At 46.6% G+C, this 12,813-nt stretch overlaps 2 protein-coding genes across 2 annotated transcripts in view; both read right to left on the minus strand.

Moving 5' to 3' along the window:
* Window positions 1-12,813, minus strand: part of LOC119389741 (alpha-amylase 4N-like) — a 294,142-nt gene that overhangs the window by 27,025 nt on the left and 254,304 nt on the right. The window lies entirely within an intron of this gene.
* The window catches only part of LOC119389732 (centrosomal protein of 104 kDa), a 43,693-nt gene that overhangs the window by 16,128 nt on the left and 14,752 nt on the right, over window positions 1-12,813 (minus strand). Inside the window, exons 4-9 of the mRNA XM_037657104.2 lie at window positions 10,857-10,995; window positions 10,038-10,106; window positions 9,389-9,417; window positions 6,750-6,859; window positions 2,296-2,351; window positions 161-316 (exon numbers count right to left, since the gene is read on the minus strand). Of these exons, the coding sequence (XP_037513032.1) occupies window positions 161-316; window positions 2,296-2,351; window positions 6,750-6,859; window positions 9,389-9,417; window positions 10,038-10,106; window positions 10,857-10,995 (559 nt within the window). The remainder of the gene's footprint in view (window positions 1-160; window positions 317-2,295; window positions 2,352-6,749; window positions 6,860-9,388; window positions 9,418-10,037; window positions 10,107-10,856; window positions 10,996-12,813) is intronic.

A 12,813-nucleotide genomic window follows, 5' to 3' on the forward strand; every position in this document is an offset into this window, starting at 1 on the left:
CACCCACAGCATGCGGGATGAACATCTCCAACCGTTCGAACTTTCAGGCGAGCTATTTTGTTCCTCCCTCGATCGCCGTCATAATGGTGGTCGCAAGACTGACTGCGGGTACAGCCACAAACGCGGACTCTCGCGTGATCCATCGCTACAGCGTGCTCACCCCTTCCATCTCCATGAGCTCGGGCAGCCGCAGGTGTTCGTAGGCGTTCAGGCGGTACTCCTCGATGTGCTGCTTCTTCTGGCGCGCCCGGTCAAAATCCTCCATCTCGACGGCCATCTGCTTTTCGATCACCATCTTGCCCAGCTTCTCGCCAACCTCACAAGAAAAAAAAGGGCGCTCTGACGTAACAGGACACTCTTCAGCAGCAGACATGGACGCTGCCACGCATTAGTTCAACTTCAACTGTGTGGCAACGTAACAATCGATGCCCACGTAATCGGAAGTCCAGGCAAACAGCAGAAGAAGATGAAGGATATTTAACGAAGCAAAAGCAGGAGAGGTCGGCCTGGAAACCGTGTCTCTAGCCTGCCACTCCTCACAGGGGTAAGGAGTTAAGTGAAATGAGGAGGAAGATGGAGGTATGATGACCGGTGACTATGCCATAGTACAATGAGCTACTGAACACACACTGTACTGTGTGGGGACGTGCACTACGCGCAAATGTTCTTACATCACAGAACATGTTGTAAAGACGAGCACCCTAAGCCTGTCTCACTTAAAAACCTCAATAGGCACTTTGAACTGCGTTGGGCGTGGTCTACATGCTTCCAAGCACCCGAACTGCGAACGCAGCGAACACTGCAGTGTCTGTTTTGCCACTGCCACTTCGACGTATCGCAACGGAAGACGCTCGCTTCAGCGGTGACATGCATGGAAAAACAAGCATTGTCGTAAAGTGCACACTTCTAGCCACGAGGTGTAACCGCACAGCTGCAAAAAAAGATATGCTTGTTACGATATGTTTCAACAGAACTAGACTGGAATAGGCTCAATACATTAAGGGAACTACTGCGCTTTGTGACCACTGCATATATGCGCCCGTTTTACTGGCTTCGTCATCGTCCTTCATCACTATTTTTTTTCTCTACATATCTCCTTTGCGCAGAGCACATAAGGCTATAGTTTTCCCTTTTCTCTAATTAAAAAGTTTTCCTGTATCTCCTAGGGAAGTGCTTCGTTCAGGCATATTTTTGCAGTCATAGGCAATGTCTTTTTGTGATGTTAACACTGATATAGAAGAAGGTATCAGTCTTTTACGGAAGTATTGCCTAACAGTTACCTCATGAAGAAGCAAGAACAGGCCTTATGCTTGTGCGGTCCAGATAATTAGAGGAGTCCTTCAGGCTTCAGCTCCTTAATAATTACAGTGATTGCATAGCTTCCGTGCGAGCGTGCATGATCAAATTGTCTGTCTGGGTTCGCGAGCGTTCTTGCCTGCATAAAAGAACTTCTTTTCTTTTCCAGGAATCTGGAACTTCCAAGCTAGCGGTAACCACCAAAATCGAAACACGAAATCACCCGTAAGTATCGCTTTTATTTGCTGTTTGTTTGCTTTTATTTGCCGGCCTCAGTTTGGCGAACTTAAACAGGGCCCGTATTCGCAAAAACGTCTTACGCTAAAAATTTTCGTAAGAGAGAATGATTCAGTTAACCACGGCGCGGGACATATCATTAGCGAAGCCAGCTGACCAAAAGGAATACGCACTTACGAAAGAGACGTTTTTTGAATTCGGCCCCTGTCCCTTATTCGGCCCCCGGCCCCTTATCGACAAGGCTACTTCTGCATTGTAGATAAGGATCACGAGATAAGGGTATAAAGAAGAATACGTAACGTTGATAGTACGTACACCAAAATGCATAACGCGCATATGTTTCTACAATTCTAAATTTGATGCCTTTTCAAGGTATGCAAAAAAAAAAAAGCAACCAGAAGCATGCGTTGAGCGAGAGATGAAGTTCAAAGAAAGCAAAGAGTGGCAATAATAGTCTACCATCATTTTTTACCCCTGCCGGCCTCAGTTTTAGGCTCGAAATTGTGTGTGTATCTAGCGTGCGCTAATAAACATGGACTTTTCCCCTGATACTACTAAGACCAGCTTGCACCTGCGACAGTAATGAAGCTTAGCTCCGGCGTAATGTCGAATTCTTCTGTTCAAATGCTGTTACTTTTCGCGTTTTTTCAGTGACCCTAGCGGCGTTTCGCCTGCGTCACCTCCACAATGAGACAGTCCTGAATTGAACGTTGACTGATAAAAAAAAAAATCGCGCTGTACGCTGTGCTGCTCCTTTCTCACCTTTTGAAGCTCCACGACTGCGTTCTTCAATTTCTTCGCAAACACGAACCTTTCTTCTGCGATTGAACAAAGAAAGAAAGAGAGATATACGCTATACATAGATATATATATATATATATATATACGCTATATATAGATATACGCTATCAGCTATACGCTTTTTTATGAAAAAAAATCTTATTCTAGTGTGTATTTCGTGTGTATCACGTTTAGTACATTTATATGCGGCACTTATTATGTCCTACGTTACACCACAAGACTTCTGTTCTAATTTTAGCTCGGCTGATGGTTTCTCTGGTGCTGATACAAAACCTTGCGCTAATCGCGGTTTATTTCGCCTAACATGCCGCGCAATAAAAATGGATTTACCAACAGCGGTTACGACACTGAAATCACGCCCTTTCCATGTTACTTGGATATGACTGTTACCACACACATCCGTTTAATGACGTTTGTTGAAGTTACGAGGCTGTCGCTTGACGCTTCATGCTCTTTGTCGATTCATGCTTCACTCATCACAAACCTGACAACTGACAAGTGAACTCTTTTATAGCTCGAGTCGTGAAACTACTCGATGAACTTTCTACAGGAATCAGAAAGCTTCTCCATTGTGCCATTCGCCATCGACAGGTCGCCTTCGGTAACATGTACGCACCACAATTCAGCGTTATTCGCGCTTACAAACGATCCTATTGGAATAGTATCATTTTACGAATACGGAATCTCTTGGACCGACTGCTCTACACTTCTTGTTCGTTAAGTGCTGTTAATTTGCTTTTCACCGGCAGCCACTCGCTAATAACACGCCCGGCGCCAGGATTCGCTTGTCTTTGTTCTTATGAAGAAATATACTAAAATATATTTTTTAGGGAGTAATAAGTTGTGTCCAATGCTTGGTACAGATGCCTAGTTCTGTCTTCCGCTGCCGCCGCACGCGACGAGCAGAACAATGGCCTCGAGATCTCTGTAATCTTATCCAGAGAACGCTGTCGTCGATTAGCAAGTTTGGGCACAACCTGTATAGACCTAATTTACGCAGCTTTTCTTTTCTTTCTTTTTTTTTCTTTTTGCTTTATGTGAGTGCTTTTTGCTGCTGCCATGCCGCTTTTATTTACAATATTTGCAGCATCAGGATACTCTGAAACTTTCTCCCTCTAAGAATTCTGTAATACGAAGTCTGAGTTCTATTAGTAAGAGCTTTGAGGATTCAGCAGCATTTCTTTTACGTCGAAGCTATACCACCGAGACCCACGTTCACTATACCAGATAAACCATGAAAACAGTTCAACTCATTTCATAACCTTATCTGAGCACACGTTATCGTTTCGTTTGACCAGTCACCGCGGGAGTCGTCGGCTTTAGTGCAGCTGTGCCAGCGCTGACGCGTTATCACGAAAAATACTAAAAAAAATAGTGTGAGGAAAGAAAGGAAGGAAAAAAGGAGGAGAGAAAAGAAAACATCAAGAACGAGTGACCACCTCTTTGTATGCGTGACACGTCGTCACGCCATAAGCTCCGACGACGTCACGAAGGAAAAAAAAAAGAAAACAAGCCAATGGGAGTGAAGATTCGCTTTATCACTCCTGTTTATGAGGACACTTCGCTTTTCGCGAGGCGCGCTGTATACGTGGCTCGTTGAGTCGACGCTCGAGCAAACGTGCGCGGCACATGTGGTCGGCACAACTTGGAGAGTCGTTCGCTGTGCTTCCCGTTTTCTTTCTTTTTTCTTCTTTTTTTTTTCACTTTAACCGATCGACGTTGAGGCAAGCCGCACCCTTCATTGAGTGCCGTGTACAACGTCGCGGACATTATAATTCCTGGAGTCGTTCTCGGAAGCAGTCAGCGAACGCCTCTGTACGAAGCACCACACACGCACAAAAAAGAAAAAAAAAAACATAGCTTCATGATATGATATGCGAGTCAGCGACGCCAGGGGGGAAGCCGTCAGCTTTTGTTCTTGCATCTAATTCCCTCGTGACGTCGTACAGGTATGATAGCAGCATGCATTTTCGTATCTCCGGGGTGTGCTGGTGAGAATGGACGCTAACAAACTTTCATACAAAGTAAGGAGGACACGCGCCGTGGAAATCATCACACCGCAGGTGAAGGTGGCCTAATGGTTTCGGACGTTGCGCAAGCAAAAGCCTAATTTCTTTTTTTTTTCCTGCATACTTCCCATGTGTGACCTCGTTCCTACTTTCTTTCTTTTTCTTACCGGAAATTAGTGCTCCGTGATTAGCATAAGAGTCTCGTTAGCTGGTCATTCCCTCGTCACGGGTGATTTGCCTCGCGGACCTCCTCGTCGTGTATACGAAATAATAAAAGGTGAGTCAAAACAAAATGGCGCGTGTCACTGTTGGCAACGGCCATGGAAGCAAATGAACATAATTCACCTGGTTCCATACGGCCTTACGCGAGGACCACGTAGTTACGTGATGCCCAGCATGGGGCGCTGTCAACGCGCTCTCTGCTAGAGTAACTGCGTATGTCCCCGCCCTAACTTTATAGCCTGATTCTATTCAGCTGTCTATCCAGTAACAACGATGTCGACAGGTGATTTAGTACACAGGAAGTGCGTGATCATGAAGATATTTTTTTCGTACTGTTGGATAATGAGGAGGAAAAACATTTATTGAAAAAAAAAAGATAAAAAGGGCAGTCTTCTTCTTCTTTTTGTGCATGATGTTCAAGGTACTGTGAAAAACCCTAACTATTATCACTGTCGTTATAATTATCCTTTAAAGGGGTCATGAACCACTTTTCCAAGTAATGATCTAATGGCCTCAGTATCGGAGTGTACTGCCTCCTGAATCGATTGCCGCAAAAATTTCTCGAATCCGTCAAGAATCAGCGGAGTTACGGGGGTTTGGCGCACGCTCCCAGCGCTTTCTCTCTTTTCTCGTGCCGGCGAGCGCACTGGAAGCTAGACAGGGAGGGATGGCATGGGGGAAAGAAGTTACGCCAGCGCGCGGCATGAAACGCGATCGCTCTCCCGCTGTGATTCGCTTGCGCGAGTGCGGCTACCGTGTACTGAGGAGTGTGGCGCCGGCAAGTGGCGGCACCCCGCGGCAAGAAGCGCATCTGATCCGAACGCCGCTCTCGATTTACGGCTATCGGCCAATAAGCATGCTATGTCTCTTGCGACGTACAGCGGACAGACGCCCCGCCCACCGACGAGAGTGAGAACCGGCCTCTGTTTGAAAAGAGGGTGCCTGGGGACACAGCAATTTCGCGCTCCGCTTGTGGCCATTACGCGGCGCGCACGACTGTAATATTTGGCAGAGCAGTTCATAGCCGTGTCAGCTTTCCGCAGGATGTGTTTTTTCAATCAGCCCAAAGGGTGCTTCATGACCCCTTTAAGGATGGAGAATATATAAGCAACACCTTAAGGAGGCGCTTGCACAAGTTCATGACGTTTGGTGGCTTTTAAAATTCGCTTGTTTACACGTAAAGGGGTCGTGAGCCACTTTTCCAAGTGATAATCGAATGACCTCAGTATTGGAGTTTGCTGCCTCAAGAATAGATTGCCGCGAAAATTTCTCGACTCCGCCAAGAAGGAGCGGAGTTACAGCGATTTGTCGCACGCTTTAAAGCTTTCGCTCTCCTCTCGTCCCGATGAGCGCGCTGGGAGCTACACAGGGAGAGATGGCACGGGGGAAAGAAGTTACACCAGCGCGCGTCATGACCTTTAGCGCGCGTGAAGAAATGCGATCGCTCTCTCCCGTTGTGATTCCTGTGCGCGCTCGTGTGGCTACTGTGTAAAGTTAGCATGACTATGGAGCGTGGTACCGGCACGTGGCGGTAACCCGTGGCAAAAAGCGCATCTGATCGAAACTCGGCTATTGATTTATGTGGGCTACTAGCCTTCTGTCTGTTATGTGACGCCAAACAGCAGCTACGAAGAGCGTGAGCACAGGCGTCTGTATGAAAAGAGTGCGCCTGAGAAAATGACAATTTTGCGCTCCGTTTAAAAACTCTCCTTGTCGCGCGCGACTGCAACATCTGGCTGAGCTGCTTGTTCACAACAGTGTCTGCTTTCCGCAGGATGTGTTTTTTCACCAAGCCCGAGCGGTGCTCCCTGACCGCTTTAAATTTACGATGACCTACACGGACTCCACAAAGAAACAGAAAACTAAAAGTAAAGAAAAATGTCCCCTGCACAAGACTGCAAAACTTTTCGCAAAACTTTCCTCGCTTTTCAGTGTACTCTGCAAACTGATATAAAATTAATCAGTAAATAACGCCCGAATGTTTTCTACAAACTAAGCTGTACAATCTAACAACTTATTGCGTCTACACGCTTTTCTGGGTAGTAGAGCAGTAGGGACCGAATCCATATAGCGTTTCGTTAGCGAGAACTTTTTGTAGTTGACCGAGCGCCTTCGTAATACGTTCAGACAGTGCAGCGTCATTTGTCGACATCCGTGTGGAAGAGATGAAGCCCCAGTGCTCACCGGCAATGGCGTCCCTTTTCTTGGCCTCGAGCTTTCGCAGTATCTGCGCCACCTCGGTGTCCACGTACATGTCGAAGGCTAGGTCGTCCATGGGCGAAATCTCCTCGTTCCTGCGGTGGACACAGGTGGAGACACAGGACATAGGTATAGGTGCACTGTACATGGGACGTAGGTATAGCACATATGAGGTACGGTTAAAACTGAAAGCCAAACGTTTCAGGACTTAGTGGTGGATTGGATGAGAAAGATGCGCGTGTGTGCGAGTGTGGGGCCGGGAGAGGGGTTATTATGGTGCAGGAAAGCGACGGACTCGACACAGATAGGTGCGGGAAAGGAAATTCTCGAAGATATTCAGAACGAAGACCACTCGCATGCACGTTTGCGATATCTCGCAATTTCAGAAAGGCCCGTCATAGCATCAAAGGAATAGTTAACGTTTTCATAAGACAGACAGACAGACAGACAGACAGACAGACAGACAGACAGACAGACAGACAGACAGACAGACAGACAGACAGACAGACAGACAGACAGACAGACAGACAGACAGACAGACAGACAGACAAACAACTTTATTGTGGTCCTGAGAGGCAAGGCAGCGGGCCAACTAGGTAGGCCCCCACCCAGCCGTGACACCTGTTTTCCGAAAGCGCGGTGGCAGGTATCAGTAACAGTAAGAGATACGCAGACTCAGCAGTTTCCGGCTTTTATCGATAGGCTAAACGCGAGCTTGTAGCCAGCGCCATCGTTACAACGGCGTTCATAGCTTATTGCGAAACGTACAGCAAGTTTCTGACATTCTTTAACTTAGTTGTGCTTGGTACTGCGCAATTATGAACGTAGAAAATTCTCGTTTATGGCAAAGGAAACAAAACAAAAATGGCTAGTGACAAATACCGACGTCCTTGAAGTACCGCAACAGTTTCTTTCGCAAGAGACAATTCCAATAATAGTTGCTGGGGTTAAACGTCCCAAAGCCACGATATGATTATGAGGCACGCCGTAGTGGAGGGGTCCGGAAATTTTGACCACCTGAGGTTCTTTACTGTGCACCTAAATCTAAGTACACGGGCCTCGAGCATTTTCACCTCCATCGGAAATGCGGACGCCACGACCGAGATTTGATCCCGCGACCTTCGGGTCAGCTGTCGAGCACCATAACCACTAGACCAGAGGCCTATTGCAGGATGTCGGAACAATCTAAAGATAGATGCAAGAGTTTTAAGGGTTTAGAATTGCATTTTCGTTGCCACAAAGAGCATTCGCTCTGCTGGTAAGGAATATACGATAAGGATATACGGGGTGCTTAGTGCAGACTCATAATGAACAGCTTAAAATGCTAGCTACGTAAAAAACTGCGTAATAACTTCGAGCCCGCGGTCAGGTCTACGTACGAAACGCCGAATGCATGGGAACGGGATCTAGTACGAGCGTTAATAAAAAAAAACAGCAAGAAAACAAAAACATACAGCGAAAAAGAAACTGAATTATGAACAGGTCCTATCTCTAAGCTGCAGAACACGCTAAAAGAAATAGCTGCCGTTGCAACGTCGCGATTAGTTTATTGGGTTAATAAAATTTGCAAAAGAACAAATATCTGGCTTTATATTGTAAGCTGACGTAATAACGTGGCGGCTGCCTCTATATTTCAATATACCCAAGGCCGCGTAGTTATATACAAAAAAAAGATAGAAAGAAAACGTCAGCTTTATCGATTTAAAACCGATCTTCCCGTGCTCGATGTTTTGTTAATCATCCACGAAAAGCGAAAGACCCGTCAAACGTGCACTCACGTCGCACTGTGTCGAACGCCGAAGAACGTGGTTTCTGTCACCGCTGGGCGTGGTAGGATTATTACGCTCGAGCCTGCTCAGTAACAGAAAACGCATTAGATAAGGCAGTCAGAAGGACCAAGCACAGCTCCGTCGGTTTCAACGGCATTGTGGGTGCCGAGTGTTCTGCGGTGTTTCAACATGCCTGCGCTGATGCGAAGCAAGGACAGCTTCAGCGGAGAAAGACGTCATAAGACTAGGGTTCAACGGACCTCTGGCCTCCTCGTGCGTATAACTTTGCTGTCATTTGTAGGGCGCTGGACTTTCTGGGTCCTGCATGAAACCTGACTGGGGCAGGACGCGCGTCCGTCAAACTTCTCAGGCACGCAAGAAGCGAAGAGCAGCGTGCTTCTGAAGTAACGGACGTTCAGTGACGCAGGAACGTGACAACGTGACGGTTGCACAAGAGATATCGCAGATGAGGTGATAGAATCTTTCGCAATGCTACGAGCCTGATGCGGGGAGATAGCGATGCTGTGTGCTGGGCCGGCTGAAACCGGTTAATGAGATGAATTGTCACCGTCTTACGCAATGAGTGCGACGTGACGCGCGGTAATACGAAGGGTGATGTCCTCGCAATCGTCCCTTTACCCTTCGCGCGTGCGATAATGTGCTAGCTTAATTGTCGTAAAATATTCAGTGACCTCAGTCAGGCACTGAGCCAGCGTTGTCGAGCACTGATGAACGTTGCTGCAAATAGCGATAGCTCATAGTTGAATTACGGTCTTAAACCATGCGCCAGACACAGCCATCGCGCGCATGTCTTGCCCGTAGCATTTCAAGTGGATCAACGTATTTCTCACTCACCTCTTGATGATGGTCTGCCACGTGGTTTTCTTTTTCGTGCGAACGCAGCATGTAACAATGGGAGCGAAAAAACAAAGGCCACTCTTTGTTACATAATACGTAAAAGAACATTTTATATTGATACTCACCGGCACGAAACAGCTTACTTTGCAAGACAAAATGCGTCAGTTGCAGTGAGAAGCAGCACAGTTTACCAGTTGTAGCTGACGGTATTGTGTATACTATATAAGCTAATCAACCCCGCAATCGGCAATCTCAGGCTATGTCGTACGTTGCATCCATCGGCACTTCGGTTGCAAGTCAAAGCACATGCGCGCATTTTGGCCGGAACCAACATTAGACGATGCAATGATACTCAGAGAGGCTTGCCTATAATTTGTTCCTTGATGCTGACTACAGTTGAAGAGTGGTGAATGGCAAGGCTTTCGATATGTTGCGGCCAAATGATATCAAACTAAATCGCGCAATATGTGAAATTCGAAGCAGTGTAGATTTTGACGAAATCGACTGAGATGTTGCCAAGAAACTTGATGCATATACGTCATGTGCATGATTTGATGATTCTTGCATCTTGCATCGGAAGCTAGCGAAACGAGCGCCATTTTGCGAGTTTATCAGCCTTATACGTACGAAGAACTGTGTCACTCACCTCGTCTTCTTCAGAGCCGTCTAGTCCTTGGACGTCGTCCCCGATTACGTTTAACGCAACAATTCCGACCTGCAAACAAGAAAGATAAATAAAAAAGAAAGAGTTGTAGTAACAAGCAGGCTAGTAGTCTCAAGCATTAGAAAGCTTATGTCAATTAACCTCGTGTTATCCAAAGGCGGCGATGCCACATAGCGGCTATTCGGGCCTAGCGGACTAAGCCACTTTAACGAAAGACATCAGCATCATAGCGTCATGCATTGATATGGATAACGATTACTTAAGGTAGCCGCCATGTACAGTGCTTACGGTGCTTGGCTGCTGGCCCGAAGGTCGCGGGATCGATTCCGGCCGCGGCGTTCGCATTTCGATAGAGGCGAAATGCTGGGGGGGGGGGGGGGGGGGGGGGGGGGGGGGGAGGCACGTGCTCAAGGAGGTTAAATCTTTTTAAATCTCCTTGCTTGCGCTTAGGTATAGATGTACGTTAACCGCCCCGGCACGGTGGTCTAGTGGTTATGGCGCTCGACTGCTGACCCGAAGGTCGCGGGATGGAATCCCGGCCGCGGCGGCTGCATTTTCGATTAGGGCGAAAATGTTTGAGGTTGGTATACTTAGGTTTAGGTGCACGTTAAAGAACCCCAGGAGTCAAAATTTCTGGAGCCCTCCACTACGGCGTCTCTCATGATCACATCGTGGTTTCGGGACCTTAAACCCCGGATATTATTATTATTAGATGTACGTCAACCAGGTAGTCGAAATTTGCGGAGCCCTTTACTACGGTGTGCCACCTGCCACACCTGCCACCAAATGGTGTATATGTACCTGGTTGTAGACGTTGTACTTGTTCACGTGGTTCGCGTGTATCAAAAACTTTACAAAGTCTCCAATGGCGTCCACCAGCACGGACTTTAGCTCCCGTGACTTGTACTCCGAGTGCAGGTTGTCCGCCAGGGAAACTTCTCTGTAAAAACGCAAGAAAATACATAGGAATAAAAGCCGGTACGAAAGAGATGGTACAGTCAAACCCGACTATATCAAACTCGGGTAAATCAAATTTTCGTTTATATCGAACTATTTTCGAACACTGCAATGCTTTAACGTCAATGTATGTCAATGTTTACGGCTGCTTCGAGGAAAAATAGCCGGAACACTGATATATCAAACATCGGGCAGTGCGAAACACCCCAAGAAGTTGGCTTTTCCTCACTGAAGGATACTTTTCTTCATGCATCTGGGAGAGTTAGCGATGTGATTAGGAGGGCGCCGTGCAGTGCGAGTAGAAACTACCGCTTGCCCTCGCCTGCTTTCTCCCATGATTCCTCGTCATCGCGCCAGTCAGCTTTTAGTGCGGGGTCGTCATTCGCTCCTCCGCTCCCTTTGTTAACGCAGTGGCTGCCGTAAAACAGACGAAACTGGCTGTTCTCCGCAAGGCTGGCGATAATCAACACAGTCGAACGTGGAGGAAAGAATCCCGACGTCGCCGCTGCGTACAGCGTCCCAAGAAGCACGCCGAGTACGATATCAAAAAACATGACCAACATTGTACACTTGTACACGACTTGTGCACGACTTCATGTCTGCGCCTGAAAAACTGTCGAAACTATGCATCGCCACAAGCCCATTTATACCCAAAAAGGAAAAATGCGGCGTAAAACACAGAAACAAGTATGTTGACTACACGAAGGAAGTCGTGTACAAGTTGCCACTATCGTGTGGACGACCTTACATTGGGCAAACAGGTCGGTGTCTAAACCACCGCCTGCGTGAGCATGCGAACAGGGTGGAAGGGGGCAGGGATGGAAATTTGGCCATTCATTGCCACGAGTGTGGGTGCAAACCGTTGTATCAACAGTGTACTGCGCTTTTTCATGACGGGGATCAGCGCACGCGAGAGATTGTGGAGGCAGCAAAAATGCAACGGGAGGGCAGCAACTGCGTGAGCATGACGTCAGTTTCATTGACACAGAAGGAAATGGCCTTCTTGGAAGGAACACTACATTTGGGGGAGTGAGTAGCTGATGCGCGCTGACACACTGCACACCTGTGCCATTGGTGCTTTTGTTTTGTCATAGTCATATTTGTTTATATATATATATATATATATATATATATATATATATATATATATATATATATATATATATATATATATATATATATATATATATATATGTGTGTGTGTGTGTGTGTGTGTGTGTGTGTGTGTGTGTGTGTAGATGTCACTTGTTGATAATAAATTCAGTTGGAAGTTTGCGCCCGTCGTGTCTGTTTCGTCCGTTGTCTGAGAAAATTTTGCGCAAGAAGTGTTGATCATGGAGTAACAACTAGCTCGAACCCACACCTTGTTTTCTTGTGCTATCGTGAAGTAGTGCCGTGAAGCCAACTTGCACACCGAAATTCGCATTCAAGATGATATATCAAACTAGTTCCCGTTTTTTCTTTCCTTTTTTTTCTTTGCATGTTAGATATATGCTGTTTCGACTGTATCTCCGTAGGGAATATAAAAATTTAAGCGTATTTAGGGTAATAAAGCGGTTTATATGCCGCAGCGTCGTGACAATGAAAGCACACTTACTTACGGTGCGAACACGCGGTCTGTTGCTCGTACCACTGACATGAGGTCAGATTGGTGAAAAAAAGAATTAGATGCAGCAGCTCTGTTTGTCTTTAGCTGTGCCGTCCCTAATCTACATGTACTTATAGAAACAGGTGCTTTCAAATGTATATGTGTGATAATAAGCTACTCCTAAAGCGCTTGCTGAAATGGAGCAGTTGATTG

Source organism: Rhipicephalus sanguineus, chromosome 4 (genome assembly GCF_013339695.2).
Source record: "Rhipicephalus sanguineus isolate Rsan-2018 chromosome 4, BIME_Rsan_1.4, whole genome shotgun sequence".
Lineage (NCBI taxonomy): Eukaryota > Metazoa > Arthropoda > Arachnida > Ixodida > Ixodidae > Rhipicephalus > Rhipicephalus sanguineus.